Genomic DNA, 20,693 nt, shown 5'->3' on the forward strand with positions numbered 1-20,693 from the left:
CTCTATCTACATTATTCCGTGTTTATTAGGTTTTCAAATTTATACTGACTTTTTGATCAGCCGCTATATCGGGAAATTTACAGCATTGTACGGCTCATTGTTAAGGAGATATGACGTCCTGGAGATTCAGCTGTAGGGCAAAATTCGCTACAAATACATGTGAAATACGTAAAAATGTATGTGGTATGTGTGTACTCCGGCAAAGTTGCGGTTAAAAAGCTCCGTCTAAACCCTGTATCGATTTCTAGTAAACGTGGTACACATGTTACTACCTGGAAAGAAATGCTGTGGGGACCAGTACCAGCATCCACCTATTAGGGTGGGGGTGATAATGCAGAGAGAGAAGGAGGAGGAAGGTATGGACAGACAGAGAGGGGGAGGGAGGACACGGATACAGGAGGGAGGAGGTGGAGACAGTGCGGCGGAGGGGGAAATAGACAAAGGGAAGGGCAGAGGAGAAGATAGACGAGGCAGAGAAGCAGACAGAGGAAGGAAAGAGGTAGAGATGGAATTGAGGAGGGAGAAGGAGGAGATGGACAGAGGGGGCTGGAGCAGATGGACAGAGTGGGATGGTAAAGATATACAGACAGAGGGGGGAGTGGCAGATTGACAGAGGGGGGAGTAGCAGATTGACAGAGAAAGCGATAGAATGAGATGGACAGAGATTAAAGGGGGGAGGGTGGACAGAGAGAGCAGGAGAAGGAGGTGGACAGAGATGAGAGGTAAGAAGGAGATGGACTAATGGAATGGGAATAAGTAGATACCCAGACAATGCTGGATACTCAGTTCTATTGTAAGAGTGAACAAGCGTTAGAAAGCAGTAAACGAACACGTTATTCATAGGAGAGAGAGAGTGTGTGTGGACCTGCGTGTAGACGAGCGGCACGCAGACGGTGTCGTATCCGATGAGCGAGCCGAGCCGGCGCCGGATGTCGGAGAGCTCGACCAGCATGGACTGGACGACGTGGTCGCTGGTGACGAGCGCCTCGCGCCGCGCCCGGTTGATGATGTTGGTCGCCCAGATGAGCGGCATCCAGTACTTGGACATGTCCGACTTCTCGTCCATCATCTCGAAGATCTTCTTCTCGCTGTCCATCATCAGGCCTGCAACACACGTTCTCCATCAGCACAACTGTCCTACCTATACTTCTACAATTCGTGTGCGTCTGTCTACGAATGCTTATCACCCTTCCCTTGTAAGTATCAGCCTGGTTCAAAACTCAAGTCCAAAACGGACAGCAGAGATTTAATGTAAATCCTTACAAATTACATAAATGGATATGTATGTATGTATGTATGTATGTATGTATGTATGTATGTATGGACGTGTATTCCACATCTCCTCTTAAACCATTGGACCAATTTCACTCAAACTTGGTACATGCATCACAGTGGGCAAAAGACCCATCCATCTCTCAAAGGGTGGGGGCGAAAAAGCAGTGTAGCCCATATCGCAAGAATACCTATACTTTTACTTTAGTCATCCACTATTTGAGAATGAGAGCACTTGGAGACTCAACAGAATTTACACATAATTTCAAACCTTCAAACCTAGCTGACGATCCCCACAAAATGACGAAAGGAAAAATAAAGGTTTATCGCTTTCTACAATTTCACTGTTCACGCAGTAAAACTGCCACTTGAAACACGAGATTTTTATTTATTAATTCTTTACTACCATTACTCAAACATATTGCAGACAGTATTCACATACACCACTGAAGGTATCAGAAATATTACATCACTGCACGACACTAAGTTCAGGAGATATGACGTCAAAAACTGAATGGGTGAAAAACTACTACATCAGACGAGTCGTTTACATTTATTACTTCTTTGCTATTAGCTCCGTTCGCAACTCTTTTCACAAACACTATCCACATACGCCGCTGAATGTAAATATATAAATGTATAACTGTACGGCACAGAGTCCATGAGCTATGACGTCATAAGCACTCAGATGCATGAGAAACTGCCGCATCATGCACGACGTTTTAATTTGTTACTTCTTTACTATTACCTCCAAAATTACATCATTTTACAGATCATAGTTCAAGGATTACAGTGTCATTAACATTAAGCTCCGTGAAAATGAAATTGCATTGTGAAATTCTCTAGACATATAGGTGAAATATGCGTACAAATACGTGTGAAATATGCTAAGTACATGTGAAATATATTTGACATTTGTGTATGTGATCCATGGGAAAAAAAAAACTCATTCGAAACGCCAGAAACTATTTCAATCAAATTTGGTGCATATAGTAGCTACCATACTGGAGGGTAAGAACCACCAGCCTCCTATTGTGGTGAGTGAGGAAAGGGAGGGCGAAGAGAGAAGCAGATAGCAAGGAGGAAGTAAGAGACAGGCACAGACAGGAGGAGGGGGAGCTGGACAGAGAAAGGAGAAAGAGAAGGGGGAGTTAGATAGAGAGAGGAGAGGTGGGAGATGGGCAGAGGTATGGGGCAGAGGAGGATGAACAGAGAAAGGAGAGGTGGGAGGAAGGAGAGGGGAGAGATGGATAGAGGAACAAGAGGGGGAAAGCAGTAGAGGCAGGAGAGGGGAGAGATGGACAGAGGCAGGAGAGGGGGGAGATGGACAGAGGCAGGAGAGGGGGGAGATGGACAGGGGAATGAGGAGGAGGAGGAGGAGGATGAACAGAGAAAGGAGAGGTGGGAGGATGGACAGTGGGGAGATGGACAAAGACAGGCAGATAAATTGTGGAGGAGATTAACAGGGTGGGAGGTGGAAATGGACAGAGAAAGGCAAGAAGGGGAAAAGAACAGAGAGAGGGAAGATGAGGAGATGGACAGAGAGAGGGGTGTAGGGAGGGAGAAAGAGGAGATTATCTAATAGAAGATTAGAATAAAATAACACAATTACTGGGATGTACTCATTAAGCAAATAATACATTCGACCGCATTAAACTTTGAATAGGATAGGATACGCCAAAAGAGAAGCGTGTTTCATTGTTCGCCTTGTTTTATGATAAGAGTGAGAAATCTAGGCAAAATGAGAATTTCGTGTCGCAACCTACACTAATGAGCTCCATGGGGCATGTTTCTGTACCACCGTATGCAACAGAAGAGGTTTGAAGCGATACTTATGGAGCACTTACCAAAGTGTCAATGCTAGGATCAAACGACCAGCATTGAGAAATCTGTAGGAGGACAAGTAAACTATAGTTCTGCCAGCCGACAACGGCAATGCATCGGTCGTAGTGTCACGTGCGGACTACAAAATGATTTTCTATCTTTTCAATGGCGTTGCATAAGACATGTGGATGTCGCTCCTACGAATAAAATCTAGAAGAAGGTAATTTCCTTTGAATCACCTACCGTATTTTTTCGGCTTACTAACGGCATTGCACTAGGACGAGACCGCAGAAAATGACGTGCTAAGCAAAATCACTTGAACGAGCTAACATTATGGCGACGATCTTGTGAAAAATTTGTTACGTAACGTTTCAGGGACTGTAAGAGGCTGGCAATATCTAACAGAAAATAATATTTTTGAAAGTATAGGACGAGTGGAAATATGAAATTCATAGCTATCTGATAAAACCGAGACCCTAAAGAGATTGTCGCTTGGATGAAAAGAGGGCTATTGAGATCGAAAAAACAAAAAAATGGGAAAACTAGACGAGTTACACAGACTAATACGTAGCCGATATACAAAAACAAGAAAGACTTATTAAGGGCACGGATTTATTTGTTGTTGTTCATACAAAAAAAACATTTTGAACAATTGATCTGCAACCATAATAATGAGGTCTCTACCCTCAGCTGACGTAATAGAAAATCGGAGTGTGTTAGGAAAGATTGATAAACAAATAGTCCAAAAAACATGTTCAAATGTGTGTGAAATCTTATGGGACTTAACTGCTAAGGTCATCAGTCGCTAAGCTTACACACTACTTAACCTAAATTATCCTAAGGACAAACACACACACCCATGCCCGAGGGAGGACTCGTACCTCCGCCGGGACCAGCCGCACAGACCATGACTGCAGCGCCTCAGACCGCTCGGCTAATCCCGAGCGGCTACAAAGAGAGTCCTTCCGCAATAAGAAAGGTATTGCTGGGTACAATACTCTATCTCATTATCGCTTTGAGAGAAGGACCAACATAAACTGTGGAATGGTTGGAGAAAAAGTAAGGCATCATACACAACACCTATCGTAGTTACTGTATGATTTGATAGGCGCTAAATATTAACGGGTAGGGAAACTACTTGCTCCTGGAAACATAAATATATCTGTCTCAAGGTAAAAGAGAAACAGCTGAAGTTATATCCAGCGAATTATTAAGAAATAATGAGAGAGAAAGAACCGACCCGTAGATGCAGTAAGTCTACAACTACATATTTATATGCGAGACAGTTATGACCCTGACACATACTACAGAATCAAGAACGTATAAATACATATGAAGAATGGCTTCGCACGTTTCTAGCCAGACATAACAGAATGTGGTACTATAAAGAGGAATGGAATGCGAATGGAAGAAGCTGGAATAGGCCCAACACGGAGGCCCACGCACGCGTTTCCTGCCAGTGCCTCTTGATCTACGAGCCTACATGTCGTTGTTCATTTACAAGCTTTTCAATTTATGGTGTACCATCTTTAAAAGTAGACTACTAAATAACTAAGTGAACACATACCTAATAACCGCAACAGTGACATAAAAATTCACATTTAATGAATTGAATGTTAAAACGATTTATTATTACGTCTTCCGGCTGTTTTTAAAAATGAGTTTCAGGCTTAAAAAATTGGATAACGTCTATTTATGTGCCAGATTTTTGAAGATTGAAATCACTATTAGTCGCTGAGATTTATCGTTATTTTGCCGATGTCTGGCTGTTTTCTCCCACACAGCTAAAACCAATTTTTGGGTCTTGTAGGTAATGTTAAGAACATGAGATACTCAATTGCCAGCAAGGACGATAGCTTTACACAACAATTTAAGCGCGTACCGAGGTCGCCGTCAGAAAAAATAGAGTCTGAAGAAAGACATGACACTTGGCTATTAGGGAGAATGCCAATAAACCCAATGGTATTGGCAATTAAGTTGGCAATACTTCGGAAGGAGGAAGATTGTCCCAGTCGATTCCATACAAATAATAAAAACAGGTATTTGTGTGTGTGTTTTCCACGTCTCCTGCTAAACCACTGGACAAATTTCAATCAAACGTGGTACACATATCCCTTACTGTCACGCAATCATCGATGTGGTGGTAAGAACCACCTATCTGCCATAGCTCAGGAGGTATGACATCATAAACAATAAGATGCGATGAAAAAACTGCATCTAAACGTTTAAATTTATTACTTATGTGAAACTAACTCTAGTCGCAATAAATTTTGCAGACAGTATCCACACATGCCGATAAATAAACCTACAAAGTTATATCATCGTATCAAAATAGTTCACGAGATATAACGTTATAAACACTGAGATTCGTGAAAAACTGCCTCATTAAGCACGAAGTTTAAATCTTACTTTTTTTTGCTACTAACTATTCGCCACACATTTTGCAGACAGCATCCAGATGTGCCGCTGAATGAACCTACAAAATTATATCATTGTCTGATACATAGATCAGGAGATATGACGTAATGAGCGCTGAGAGGCGTGAAAAATTTCAGCATCATGCATGAAGTTTTACTACTTGTATTCTTTACTACTGAGACACTTCTACAGTTGAGTCAACTTAAGGAAATCTCTGGAAATAGGACACAAGATCCTCCTGAGAATTACCCAAGTGTGATTTCAAATGGTTCAAATGGCTCTAAGCACTATGGGACATCTGAGGTCATCAGTTCCCTAGGTTTAGAACTACTTAAACCTATCTAACCTAAGGACATCACACACATCCATGCCCAAGGCAGGATTCGAACCTGCGACCGTAGCAGCTGCGAGGTTCCGGACTGAAGCGTCCAGAACCGCACGTCCACAAGGCGGCCAAGTGTGATTTCCGAAGGCCTTAAAGGGGGGCAAATTTTTTTTTTAATCTTTAGAGATTTACAATATGATTAACTTCGTTACTGCTAAGAAAATCTTTTGGCATTTGAAATCATATGGTTCTTTTCATATTACTATGAAAACTAACAAAATATTCAAAACTTTTCGACAGAATGTTATCAGATAATTCCAAATCCTATTTTTCCGCTGTATTATCGTTCTTATCATTTTCTGCACTGTTTCGGACCAATGCGAGTTAACTGCTTCCAGTCATAAAAGTTTCCTCACTACCAAATAGGGCTCCAATCATTCTATTCAATAACGTCGTCATCTAAATACGGACATGACTGGCGTGCCTATCAACATAGTAGCTGTGCTTCATTCTGCGTATAAGGAGAGGGGTTTTAGAACTTAAAAGTCGATGTTGATCGTTATAAACTGCACACAGGACCACCTGGATAAGGGTCATACAGGAAATTCGACGTCATATCGCTGAAAGGAACCATCCTGGCGTTTGTCTAATGTGTTACAGGAAATCAGTGGAAAACCTGAAGGCGATTTGATGGACTACGCCATATCAGCCTACCTAAGTTTAAGAGGACGTTATAAATTGCATCCAGCTGGACAAAGGCCAGATGCACATTGAGAGACGGTTGACCTGTGGCCCCTGCAATTAAAGTGAGGTAAGAAACGAAAAAGTGAGTGGTATTTTAGAAGAAACATTTCTAATTTCGGGATCCTACAGAGACAAGCGTAGTAAGTGTCAGACTAAGAATACTTTCATTTCCTTTCTGGACAACTAAAAACAATTTTTATGAAACTTCGACGAACAAAATACTCATTGCTGAAGACTAACGAAGAGCGTTTCTATCAGCGAGAAAGGAAAATGCTCCACTTCATACTCTGAACTTGTACGAGACTGGCAAACGGGATATGGAAATTTTATTGTCGCTCGTCAGTGTATCAGTTCACCGTTATATAACGGTTAATTGCGACACTTATATGCTGTCAGTTGAGAGCTCCAGAAGACTTGTAAAAGAGAAATTGCCTGCCCTGTTCTACACGCGAGCAGTAAACGCCGCATAGCCGTAGGATACGGAGCGATAACAAGCATTTTTTTTCACACGATCTACCACAGCAAAATTACCGACGACAAACGGCACAGCAGTGCGGCTTAAATTAATTTCCACGTGTAATTTAATGTAACCCACACAAATTACGTTCCACAACTTCTCTCCCTCTATTGTCTTCGGCTTGATAATTAAATAGATTACTATGCGACATAGAGTGTAAATTACGAGTTTCGCTTGAAATCGCTCCCAGTTCTTGAAGTAGTGTAGCGGTTGCCACCCAAGAGGTGTTCCGGTGAGAAACCTAAGACGAGTTTTCAACAGGTTCCTTTGCCAAAACAGAAACTCTTGCCAGACGTACTTGTCTAATCCATGAAAAGTCTAGCGACATGGTTATTATTCTCAAATGATGTAGACCATCAGTTAAAAAGAAATTACTGTAAATATCGATCCCTAAGTATTTAACTCTCTATGCTCTCGGCGTACTATTTTACAGTACTGGGTTGAGACCTATTAAGATTCTTCACTCATAATAGAAATGCTTTAGAGATTTCTACAATACTACATAGCAGGCTGCGGGCTGCATGGCGAAGAAGAAAATGCTGAAGACCAATTCTTAAAGAATATCTATGACATTCGTTTAGAATGTAAAAGAATTGAAAAATAAATCATTCAACTGCAACGGTAAGTAATTTTTATAATTTATGATATAAATAATGTTACAAATAAAGGAGAATTAAATAAAACGAAATAGTTCCAGAGGCCTTTTTAAGTCTCAAAGATCGATGATCTGAGACTAATTACACCACGCTTGTCCGCCCTATTCTGGAGTGTTGCTGTGCGGCGTGAGATCCGCATCAGGTGACAGCGAAAAAGAACAAAGAAGGGCAACTCGTTTTGTATTATCGCGAAATAGGGGAGATAGTGCCACAGATATGATACATGAACTGGAGTGGCAATCATTAAAATTACGGCGTGTTTCCTTGCGACGCAATCTTCTTATAAGATATCAATCACCAATTTTCTCTTCCGGGTGCGAAAACATTCTGTTGGCACCCACCTGTATAGGGAGAAATGATCATCACGGTGAAATAAGAGAAGTCAGGGCTCGCACAGAAAAATTTAAGTGCTCGTTTTCCCCGCGCGCCGTTCGAGAGTGGAACGGTAGAGAGGCAGCTTGAAGATGGTTCACTGAAGCCTCTGCTAGGCATTTTATTGTGAATTACACAGTAATCATATATATATATATATATATATATATATATATATATATATATATATATATATATATATATTCTTCCTTCGGGCATGCCGGTAAAGGGTGTTCTCTTTTTTTAGGATGCGTTTGTAATAGGTTTCAAGTAAAGAAATACCGTCAGGGTGGAAGCCTAACGGTTGTCTGTGCATTCGTTGTTCCCACAGGATTTCTTGTGAGCAGGTACGGATCGAAGCGACAATTTTAATGACTAATAAAAGCTGCATGTGTTTAAGAACTTAAGCTGTCAGAATCTCCAGACACAACTTCTTTGTACTGTGAGGAATCGTCCTGTTGACAGTTATTACAGACGAAACACTCGCCCACAATGAAAATTACAGAAAAAGGGTATTCGCAGAAGTTCGGTTCTGGATACCTATGCATTCATAGGTAATCCCTTAAGGGAGTTTTTCTGAAGATAGACATTCACATTATGGCAGTTCTCGCCTCACATTTCTCTGCGGTGTGACATTTACCTGGCACTAACAGATGGTATACTGCGTCAGTTACTGTAGGGTGGAACGTCGGGAGGCGTTTAACACCCAGCCGGCATCGGAGTCGAGTACGCGGAAAATAACTTGTTCGGACTAGGATGTTGGAAGGGCCCCTCTGTGGCCTTCTTGAAGGATGCCTAAATCTGAACAGGCACGCCGGGTTTTCGACTGAGTCCCTCAGAATACGAATCCAGTGTATCAACCTCTGCTACAGGTCACAGGGCGTACATTTTGCCGTAAAAAGCACGGTCCGTTCGATTGAGTTTAAAGCAGGTGATGCAGCAGAGGCAGAGAGAGAGAGAGAGAGAGAGAGAGAGAGAGAGAGAGAGAGAGAGAGAGAGAGTTGGGGGGGGGGGGGGGGGGGGGGGTGCTGTGTCGACTAAGTGCAACGATTTCATATTACTCCACCACAGTTCTGGGGAAAAGCAGAACGAGTCGGAGCTTAGGTGGGATTCCCAACCTCCAGCGAAACCGCAACCTGGTGGAACATGAGTGTATCTCGCTGTCGCAACTCCAAGAATAGTTGTACCAGTCGGGCCGAAGGATGAAATTCCAAGAACTGGATGTATCTCGGAAACTGGGAATCCCTCCCTATTACGTAACGGACACCGATTCTTTTTGCATGAAACAAGTTGTGTATGTTGTTGCAGCAGGATACATTGAAAAGGCCGCAATCGGCAGCATGCCAGTATAAAAAAACATTTCATCTGTGAGCTGATCCGTATCCAGAAGTGAACTGGATGTATGAAGTCTTTACACAGAAGTCAGGTATTTTCTTTCATTTTATGTAGTTATGACATGTTTCAAACTTTTTGGACATTTTCGGGTTCCTTGTTCCCCCCCCCCACCCTCCGCCGCCTTCCTATGTTTTGGCATCTGCCATTAAGTATACTTTACATTGTACAGCTGTTCTGTGGCAAAGTAACTTTTTCAGCTACCTTTTTATAGCCGCGCATTCAAGTCGATATGGCGTTCAATCTGTTATTTAGTACTGAAGTTAATTGTTTCTTGTTTCACTAGTAAACGTGGTAAACCATAAAGCTGCCCTCAACCTGAAAGCTAGTTTGAAAAAAATGGTTCAAATGGCTCTGAGCACTATGGGACTTAGAACTACTTAAACCTAACTAACCTAAGGATATCACACAACACCCAGTCATCACGAGGCAGAGAGAATCACTGACCCCGCCGGGAATCGAACCCGGGAACCGGGGCGCGGGAAGCGAGAACTCTACCGCACGACCACGAGCTGCGGACAAAACTAGTTTGAACATCGCAGTGCTTGTACTGGAGGAGCCTTCCTCCGACCGTTGAACTGATTTACCTAGTTACTTATACGTGAAACTGTTATTTAACGGGGATTCCGAACCGCAGAGGATCTAGTAACTTTTCACCTATTACCACAGGCGAAAGAAGTGATACGACGGGGTTAACCAAAAAGAACCGGAATAACCTTGGCGTGGACAGAGCTTGTGCAGTACGCATTTCCGCCGCTAGGCGTGTATAGCGCAGCTCATTGTCAGTTCAGTGCTGCCTGTGTTGTCGACCTGGCTTGTTCCGTCCATCTGCAGTGACTGTTTTTGTTAGCGCTGTTTTGTTCTTGTTTCGTTTTTAGTGATGGCAAGTTTAAGTGTACGAGTGGTTCGCTCTATTTAAAAATGGCGTCATGTCGATTGATCACAAACCTCTTTCTGGGCGTACAGCTGCACGAATCGACGAAAATATTGAAAGAATTCGAGAGCTTGTGCTCAAACCTTTTATTTGGAAGTTTTAAGAAGATTGTGCAATAGTGTTCGCCAGAAATGACCCGATTTGTGGCAGACAGTAGACTGGTTCTTCCACCACAACAACGCAACTGCACACACAGCCATCTCTGTTAGACAGCTTTTAGCTACAAATGGCATGGTTCCGCTGCTCCATGCACCTTGCTCGTCTGACTTGACTCCGTGCGACTATTTCTTATCACGCATGAAAAGGGGTACGAAAAGTCACCGACTTGACAACACTGAAGAAGTCAAGAAAAATACGAGAGTGGAGCTGTCACCCATTTTGCATGTTGAAGAATCGAATATGTCACGTGGCCACACACGCGGATTCGTATCGGGCGGAAGCATAGCTCAGCTGAATTGGCCTACTGTGTGCGTAGCCTCGCTGGCCCAAGGACGGCAAGGTAAGACACGCGCTTTTTGCCTACTTGTCCGTACTCCCTTCTGCATGGCAGCGTCTTGTGCAATAGCCCGACAAGTACGTTGTGCGGGAATGTGACGAGTTCCATTCAAAAAAACGCAGACGACTATAGACCTCAAAGTACGAAAGATAATTAGTCCGTCGTAAATGATACGTTGAGGGTAGGTGAAGAGTTTTTTTTTTTTTTTTTTTTAGTTCTGCAGGAAGGAAGGAAGACTAGGTTTAACGTCCAGTCGATGTCGAGGGCATTAGCGACGCAGCGCAAGCTCCAAGTGTGTGAAGGATGGGGAAGGGAATCTGAGTGAGTTAGGGAAAACACAGAAAACCTGAACCAGGATGTCCAGACACGGGTTCGAACCGTCGTCCTCCCGAACGATTGTCGAATGTGCAAGTAATTGCGTGGAGTTACTAGATCCAAGACCTTGCACAGAAACTAATTGCTGCTTTCTTCACTAAAAGAATAATCTTGACACTCTATGACAATGAAATACCAAAGTTCGTTTACTTTGCTTCATTTCACTCTATTACCTCCTGTGATATCACAACTGTAACCATTTGAGTGTACGAAGAATTTTCTTAGCATTGAAAAAGACAGTCGTGCAAATCTACTGTGTGAATTTGCGAATGTCATGTTCTACAGGTTTTTCGAAGTTTTAAATTTGCCGCCCCTTTACATACACTCCATCAAAAGATTTTTTTTGTTAGTAATGCTGATTCATACAGAAGAGACTACAACATTCATTCACTGAACACTTGCCGAAAAAACAATTAGCACTGGGATAACACTTCTTTATGCATTGTACAGAAATGCGTGCACTACGCACAAGATTTCATTTTCAACAGGCTTACAGGTGAATTGAAAGAGTGACTGGATAAACCCCAACTCTTCAAACCTAAGTTCAAAAGCTTCTTTGTGAACAGTGCTCCACATCTGTGCAGGAATTGATTACTGCACTTGAAAAATTTCCTTATAATGTGGTGTTTATTAGAATATTCTCAATGTTTTCTCGTTTTATTGCTTATTTAATTTTTTAATATTTTAATCAGCATTTTGTAAACCACGTGCTGAGTCTTTCCATCATTAACTAACTTTGACCCGCGTGATCCCACGGAATCTCATAATTGCGTAAATAATTCTTAATACTAAGCAAGGATATGTTGTGCATTACACAGGTAGAAAGTACATTGATCCGTCAGAATGTTCTTTACATATTCTGATCTGAGTGGCCGCACATGTTATTGCAGAAACCTACCATTTTGTCGGTGTTACTAAGGAATAATCTTTGGAGATAGTAAATTTCCTCCGATGCCATCGAGGAGTCGCTATTGCTCCTACAAAATACGAAAGAAATTTACTTGCACCTGCGAAAGACGTCATGTTCTTTGGAGCCTGAGCACTACACCACTTAAAGACAGACGTCGAAGGAGGCAGTTGTTAGGAAATCCGTTCCCTCTCCCTATGCTACGAAAAGAATGTCCCACCAACAGACGTGCGTATAATACTCGAATGTGTAAAAGCAGAGCAGAGGGAAGCCAAAGCTCACGACTTCGAACAACGCTTGCGCTAATTGTGTCTACTACGGGTAGACACGACTATTTAATGATAAACTCGAAAATATAAAGTTACGTAATTAATTTTTTTGGTACCATGTACATGTCTGCACTTGTGGTACACATTAAAATGTTCGCGCCACAGAACCGTAACACGCAGCCAGAGAAGTCAAAACCAAATGGTGTGACCGAGCGATGTGGCGCAATGGTTAGCACACTTGACTCTCATTCGGGAGGACGACGGCTCAATCCCGTTGCCAGCCATCCTGATTTAGGTTTTCCGTGATTTCCCTAAATCGCTCCAGGCAAATGCCGGGATGGTTCCTTCGAAATGGCACGGCCGACTTCCTTCCCCTTCCTTCCCTCATCCGATGAGATCGATGACCTCGCTGTTTGGCCTTTTCCCCCAAAACAACCCAACCCAACCAAATGGTGTAGCCTTACTCCATTCCTCTAGCGGCGTGTTACGGTGCTGTGGGGCTGAGATTTCACTGTGTACCAAGAGTGTAGGCATGCTCCTGCTTCTGTATAGGAGATGAGGTACTGGCGGTAATAATCGGCGCGTCGTGCTTGAGTAGCTCAGTCGGTAGAGCACTTGTCCCCAACAGGCGAAGGTCCCGAGTTCGAGTGTCGGTCCGGCACACAGTTTCAATCTGCCGAGAAGTTAAAAAAAAGGTAGTAACTATATTTTTTCGAGGAGATAATTAAAACACAATGATAACCCCTCGTAGTTTGGAAATTAAAGTAGGAAAAAACTATTGTATGGCACACTTGCATAGCACAAGTATTTCATTTTCATTAGTACCATTTTCCAACTAAAGCTATAAAATTTGCAAGTAGCTGTCAAAATTCCTGAGCGAATTAATTTAGCGAATGGTCGTGAAAATCGTGCGCTGTGTGGCACGGCACTGAGTACAGGCGCAAGCGCGCCGGTAAGACAATAAGGTCTGTGGGTGGCTAGGTGCCGAGTGCTGACCCAGCCAAACCGCTTCGGAGTGGATCCCGGTTGCTAACTGCCGTGTCAACACTGTGCACAGCTGTTGGCCGCTACTTCCCAGCTGGCCGGTCCTTAGCGGGCAGCGGCGAAAGCCCATAACGGCCGCTCGTTTATCACCTCGTCGGATCTTATTACGGAGTTATGCGGCGGCGATTTCTCCCGTAAACTAGTGACTCAGTCGCGAAAGTAAGTGGCCAGGCGTGCGGTGTGATCGCCGGAGAGGTATGCAGCCCGCGCCACTGCCACTGGGCTTCCAGCGGTCAGCTACGGCTTAACTGACGTTTTAATTCCCTTGGCGACGCTCGAGTGTACCTTTTATGTGAATTTATTCAGGTATTTTGTAGGCCCAGTCATTTACATCTATAATCGCAAATATTTCACGAAAGGCACTCCTACTGTTGCCCTGTTCCCACGATGCAGAAGTGAACGTTAGAGCTCGCAAAGCTTACATACTGGAAGCCTTTTTTCCCTTCAATTTAAGTACTCTTTTTATACTTAAACAAGTGTCTCTTAAAACAATTTCTGTAACATTTATCATTTTAGGTTATCCGTGACAGTAATCTGTGATTTACATATGCACACTGAAGCGACGAATGAATATATCCACCAAGCCTGGGATTCGAACCCGGGTCTCTTGCTCAAAAGGCAGAAGCGCTAACCACTACGCCACCCTGACAAAGTGGCTTTGCACAACCAGGCGGACTATCCTAACTCACCTCTCTCCTTAATCCAAATTCCTACATCTACATCTACATGATTACTCTGCAATTCACATTTAAGTGCTTGGCAGAGGGTTCATCGAACCACAATCATACTATCTCTCTACCATTCCACTCCCGAACAGCGCGCGGGAAAAACAAACACCTAAACCTTTCTGTTCGAGCTCTGATTTCTCGTATTTTATTTTGATGATCATTCCTACCTATGTAGGTTGGGCTCAACAAAATATTTTCGCATTCGGAAGAGAAAGTTGGTGACTGAAATTTCGTAAATAGATCTCGCCGCGACGAAAAACGTCTTTGCTTTAATGACTTTCATCCCAACTCGCGTATCACATCGGCCACTCTCTCCCCCCTATTACGTTATAATACAAAACTAGCTGCCCTTTTTTGCACCCTTTCGATGTCCTTCGTCAATCCCACCTGGTAAGGATGCCACACCCCGCAGCAATATTCTAACAAAGGACGAACGAGTGTAGTATAAGCTGGCTCTTTAGTGGACTTGTTGCATCTTCTAAGTGGCCTGCCAATGAAACGCAACCTCTGGCTCGCCTTCCCCACAATATTATCTATGTGGTCTTTCCAACTGAAGTTGTTCGTAATTTTAACACCCAGGTACTTGTAGAGTTGACAGCCTCGAGAATTGTACTATTTATCGAGTAATCGAATTCCAACGAATTTCTTTTGGAACTCGTGTGGATCGTCTCACACTTTTCGTTATTTTGCGTCAACTGCCACCTGCCACACCACACAGCAATCTTTTCTAAATCGCTTTGCAACTGATACTGGTCTTCGGATGACCTTACTAGACGGTAAATTACAGAATCATCTGCGAACAGCCTAAGAGAACTGCTCAGATTGTCACCCAGGTCATTTATATAGATCAGGAACAGCAGAGGTCCCAGGACGCTTCCCTGGGGAAAACCTGATATCACTTCAGTTTTAGGCGATGATTTGCCATTCACGCGTCAGCCCACTTAGTGTACTGCACATGATTCCATAGACCATTTCATGCCTCAAACATCTATGATGTACATATGCAGACTTGAAAACGTCTCTGTAGCCATATATTTCATTTGCTTAAATCACCTACGACTGGGTTCCAGGCAGAACCCCCATTTCGTTTGATGCTGACGTGCTATTCCAACACAGTTGGAGAGCCTCTGCAATGATGTTCGAGCTTAGGGGCAATGTCAAGTGAGCCGAGGCGCGAATGGGAATTTGGATTGAGAACGGAGCCTTGTTGGGGTAGTCTGTGCAGTTGTGCGAAGGCAGAGTAATCACGTAAGTGTAGATGTAGAGGTGACACCCAATGACTATTATATGTTGGAAGTCATTAAGCTGTCCCGATGACCCAATCTGCTCTACTGCCAGCAAAGTAATTCGCCTCCTTTTCTATTCGCGGGTCCGTCTCTCGCGCCATGTAGTGATCAGTTCTGCATTACAAAGGTGCTTTGTTAATTTTCGTCCACTTTCCGGGAAACGGTATTGCAGGTAACGAGCTTCCCAAATGAAATGAGGTTTTCATATAAATTTATACAGAAAAAAACTGATAAATGAAAAAGAAAGACCATACCAACAACGTTTACTGTTAATATACTTAAAATCTTGGTGCCCTGTACCAAAGGTGTTGGTACAGAGGTGCTGAGACACATCTGGACGTACCTACTCTGGCTGATTTTCGCATCGTGGATAGGAGCGCCTGCAGACTGAATATGCGGAATTCTTTTGTCTCAGAAAACGCGGAACCTTAACAGCCACGAACACAGAAACGAACAGTTTGTTAAGAAGTATTCAAGGCACATTATTCCTTGGGTATTACACTGAGCTACAAGATGCACCTCCGTTATTTACATAGTTTCAGTTTACATTCAAGTAATGCATGTAGGGGGAGAATTCGGACGACACTGTGCATTTGATTATTAACATGACTGAGGCTAATGTACGATTTCTGGTGAACTTACTATCTTAAGCTGCTTCTCAAAGTAATGTTTTCTGATATTAAGGTACTTATAGGAAGGTAGGAGACGAGGTACTGGCAGAAGTAAAGCTGTGAGTACCGGGGGTGGGTCGTGCTTCGGTAGCTTAGTTGGTAGAGCACTTGCCCGCGAAAGGCAAAGGTCCCGAGTTCGAGTCTTGGTCGGGCACACAGTTTTAATCTGCCAGGAAGTTTCACTTATAGGAGCGGTGGGCTAGTCTCTGTACGCCCTAGATGAAGAACTGTGCCGCCATTAACCATTATTCGGCGGCCTCGCAAAGATACTCATCGCGTGCGAAACGCGGTGTCTAAAGTATTTTTTTTCCTCTTGAAAAACAGGTGGTAATCACTGGGAGCTAACCGTGACTGTGCTGCAGATGGCCATACAACTCACATCTGCAACTCGTCAAGAGATGTGAGACTTTCCAGAATGAATCTTTCACTTTGAAGCAGTGAGTGCGCTGTTTGGTAACTTTCTAGAAAATTACAACTGGGTGCCGGACCCGGAAATGAACCCGGAACCTCGCCTTTCGCGAACACTGCTCTTACACAGTGAGCAGTTCATGACTTGCCCTCACAGATTCTCTTCTGTCATAGGGAAGAAGTGCTATTAGAAATGGAACTGTGTGGGCTGGTTGGGTTACGTTTCTGGATAATCCAGTCAGTATTTTCTGTCGGCTCCAAGGACGGATGCGATATCGATGTACGAAGACAGTTCGTCACGAGGAGCACAATAAATTAAAGCAGATGAGGGGATCATGGAAGTATACCTACAATGCAGGGTCGAAATACAATTAGCAGAATGGCTTGATTGAGTGCAGTTCTTGCAATTAGCTGAAATAGAGCCAATCGTGGCTGCCTTCCTGGTAATGCTGCTGCAAGGTCGACGTCTTAACTCGTTCCAATTGTGTTCCATTGGGTTGAGGTCGGGACTCTGGGCGGACAGTCTATTTCAAGAATAGTATTGTACGCAGACAGATGCCTCACAGATCCTGCTTCATGACAAGGTGCATTATCATGGTGATACAAACAATCATCTCCAAAGAGTTCCTCTTCTCTACGTCTGAGGCTGTAAAATATGGTCACATCCCTCCGAAATTGGAGTTTTCTTGAGCTAAACAGGAATATCACAGCATCACCACGGAAATATCGCCCACGCTGTAACGCAGCTTCCTTCGTACTTCACTGTTGGCACTACACAGGACTGCAGGTAATGACCTCCAGCCATTCGCTAAAGCCAAATCCTTCCACCGGCTTTCGACAGGGTATAGCGTCATTCATCACTTTAAATGATTCGTTTCCAGTGGTGCAGCAGCATCGTTCATTACACTACCTCAAATGTCGCTTAACACTAATTACATATACACTAAGCGCCTTAAGAAGTGGTATAGGCATGCGTATGCAAATACAGATATACGTAAACAGGCAGAATAAGGCGCTGCGGTCGGCAACGCCTATATAAGACATGGGTCTGGCGCGTTGTTAGACCTATTACTGCTGCTACAATGGCAGGTTATAAAGATTTAAGTGAGTTTGAAAGTGGAGTTATAGTCGATGCACGGGCCACGGGCCACTGGCCACTGCATCCCAGGGGTAGTGATGAAGTGGGGATTTTCCGGTACGACCATTACACGAGTGTACCGAGAAAATCAGGAATCCGATAAAACATCAAATCTCCGACATCGTTGCGACTGGTAAAAGATCCTGCAAGAAAGGAACCAATGACAACTCAAGAGAATCGTTCAACGTGAGTGAAGTGCAACCCTTTCGTAAATTGCTGCATATTTCAGTGCTGGAACATCAACAACCGTCAACGTGCGAACCATTCAACGAACCATCATTGATATCGCCTTTCGGAACCGAAGGTCCACTCGTGTACCATTGATGACTGCACGACACAAAGTTTTACTCCTCGCTTGCGCCCATCAACACCGACATTGGGCTGTCGATGACTGGAGACATGTTCCCTGGTCAGACGAGTCTTGTTTCAAATTGTATCGAGCGGATGGATGTGTACGGGTATGGAGATAACTTCGTGCATCCGTGGACCCTGCATGTCAGCAGAGGACTGTTCAAGCTGGTGGAGGCTCTGGAATGGTGTGGGGCGTGTGCAGTTGGAGTGATATGGGACCCCTGATACGTTTAGATACGATTCTGACAGGTGAGACGTACGTAATCACCATGTCTGATCATCTGCATCCATTCAGAACCATTGTGCATTCCGACGGATTTGGGCAATTCCAGCAGGACACTGCGACACCCCACAGGTCCTGATTTGCCACAGAGTGGCTCCAGGAACACACTTCTGCATTTAAATACTCCCGCTAGCCTCCAATCTCCCCAGACATGAAGATTACTGAACATATCTGAGATGCCTTGCAATGTGCTGTCCAGAAGAAATCTCCACCCGCTCGTACTTCTACGGATTTATGGACATCCCTGCAGGATTCATGGTGTCATTTCCTTCCAGCACTATATCAGACATTAGTCGAGTCCATGCCACGTCGTGCTGCGGCATTTCTGCGCACTCGCGGGAACCCTACACAATATTATGCAGGTTTACCAGTTTCTTTGGCTCTTCAGTTTACTCAACCACTCCACCCCATACTTGTTAACTCCCTACGCACAGTGATTTGTTAGCTGGAGTACTGGTCGCACTTGGGAACTCCAGACTGATTCCTTCCGCTGATTTAATGCGACTTTTTACAATCACCCCACGTTATGGTCGACGGCCCATGTCCGTCAGTAAGTGATGTCGGTTTGATCTTTGTTTAGCTGTAATTTTTCCTTCTCTTATCCGCTTCATAATACATAAACAGACGACTAGGGCAGATTTAGAAGGACTAAAACGAGCCTGATTGATTTGTTACCAAAATGAGATCCACCGAGTAGTCCACATTCGAAGTCACCAATTTCTGCTGACCGACCCATAATGCTGTTACCGCTTCTCTACTGATGATAACAACAACAACAGCAAAATGGTTCAAATGATTCTAAGCACTATGGGATTTAACTTCTGAGGTCATCAGTCGCCTAGAATTTAGAACTACTTAAACTTAACTAACCTAAGGACATCACACACAGGCATGTCTGAGGCAGGATTCGAACCTGCGACCGTAGCAGCAGCGCGGTTCCGAACTGAGTCGCCTAGAACTACTCGGCCACAGCGGCCGGCACTATCAACACAATACCCCTCCCCCAACCCCCCCGGCCTCCTTTTATGTCAGCATGTCCGCTTCTCGTGACATCTAGCAGTGAATTCCGCAGTATATAGTGGTGTCCATACACTATTAATCAGACAGTGTAGCTTTGAGGACAGAATCTTACTATCAGGAATAGGAGCTTGCTCAATCATTGGCGGAAAGACAGTATGGACATAGTACATCCTTCTATGAATATCTTTCTTGTGCGATTCAACTTCCCAACCTTTACGAATACTACATGCACAAGCACTTTCTGGTAATAGATGACGACTGTGAGTTAGTATGCGACTTGAAATGTGAACGTTAGTCACTTTTGAATAAAACATGTACCCGCGCCGTTGTCTACAGCCGCATCAGTATGCCACACTGATTATCCAGTGTCTGGTGGGCGGTACTTAGTAATCACAGCAGTCATTGCTCTTCCCGTTCAACTGGTGAGCGGTGCGTGGGAGAGGCAGGTGTTCACAGTCCAACTCCTATGTCCTATTTTGTCGAATTGCTCCTTGGTAGATGTACATGTTTTAGAGAGCACCAAACAAAAGCAGCCTAAAACTGAAAACAAGAAACACCATCATCCAAAACTATGTGGTACAATCTGCGGAGCATCGGCATGAAACCTACGTTCTTATGCTCCGGCTCTTGTCTTCTCTGACGGTGAATATTATGCCGCACCTTGGCTAAGCAGTCCACAAGCGTAAAAAATAGATGCCTAGCTAAATAATGGCGTTATAATGATTGCTGGTGTTGTAGAATCAACACCTACAGAATGACTACCAGTATTAAGTCATTTTCCACAGCATCAGCATTGTGTATAGTAAAAATTCACCAATCCATCAAGATATCGATGACGACTCCGTTTAGACGATCAGCAACAAAGACGATCACTGCGGGAGATGAGTTCATTCTCACCAGTACACGGAATCAAGTATGAAGTAGACAATCAATTTAATATCATCACACGTGCCACCCAAAAATCACCGGTATTCGACTTGCCACGCAAAACATGGCTTAATTAGAACAAATGGGGAACAGCAATCATTCCCACTTTCTGATTGCGAAGAACCGCACACCATCAGAAACATCACATAAGAATGCCCCACAAAATCTTACGATGGTAGACCGAAAGACTTCCTTCTGGCTATTCCAAAGTTGACAGATTACATAAATGCTCTAGATGTTTGCTTGTAAGGTTTTATATTGTATGTAGGGTGTCCCAGGAGGAATGGTCAGTATTCAGGGATATGAGAGGAGGAGGTGATACGTTAGTTCTCATGT

The 20,693-nt window shown here is 43.7% G+C and overlaps 1 protein-coding gene across 1 annotated transcript in view; it reads right to left on the bottom strand.

The window, feature by feature from the left end:
* The window catches only part of LOC126365942 (bestrophin-4), a 524,562-nt gene that overhangs the window by 138,753 nt on the left and 365,116 nt on the right, over positions 1 to 20,693 (bottom strand). Inside the window, exon 5 of the mRNA XM_050008717.1 lies at positions 866 to 1,104. Coding sequence (XP_049864674.1) covers positions 866 to 1,104 — 239 coding nt within the window. The remainder of the gene's footprint in view (positions 1 to 865; positions 1,105 to 20,693) is intronic.

The sequence above is a fragment of the Schistocerca gregaria genome, chromosome 4 (genome assembly GCF_023897955.1).
Source record: "Schistocerca gregaria isolate iqSchGreg1 chromosome 4, iqSchGreg1.2, whole genome shotgun sequence".
NCBI classification, from domain to species: domain Eukaryota; kingdom Metazoa; phylum Arthropoda; class Insecta; order Orthoptera; family Acrididae; genus Schistocerca; species Schistocerca gregaria.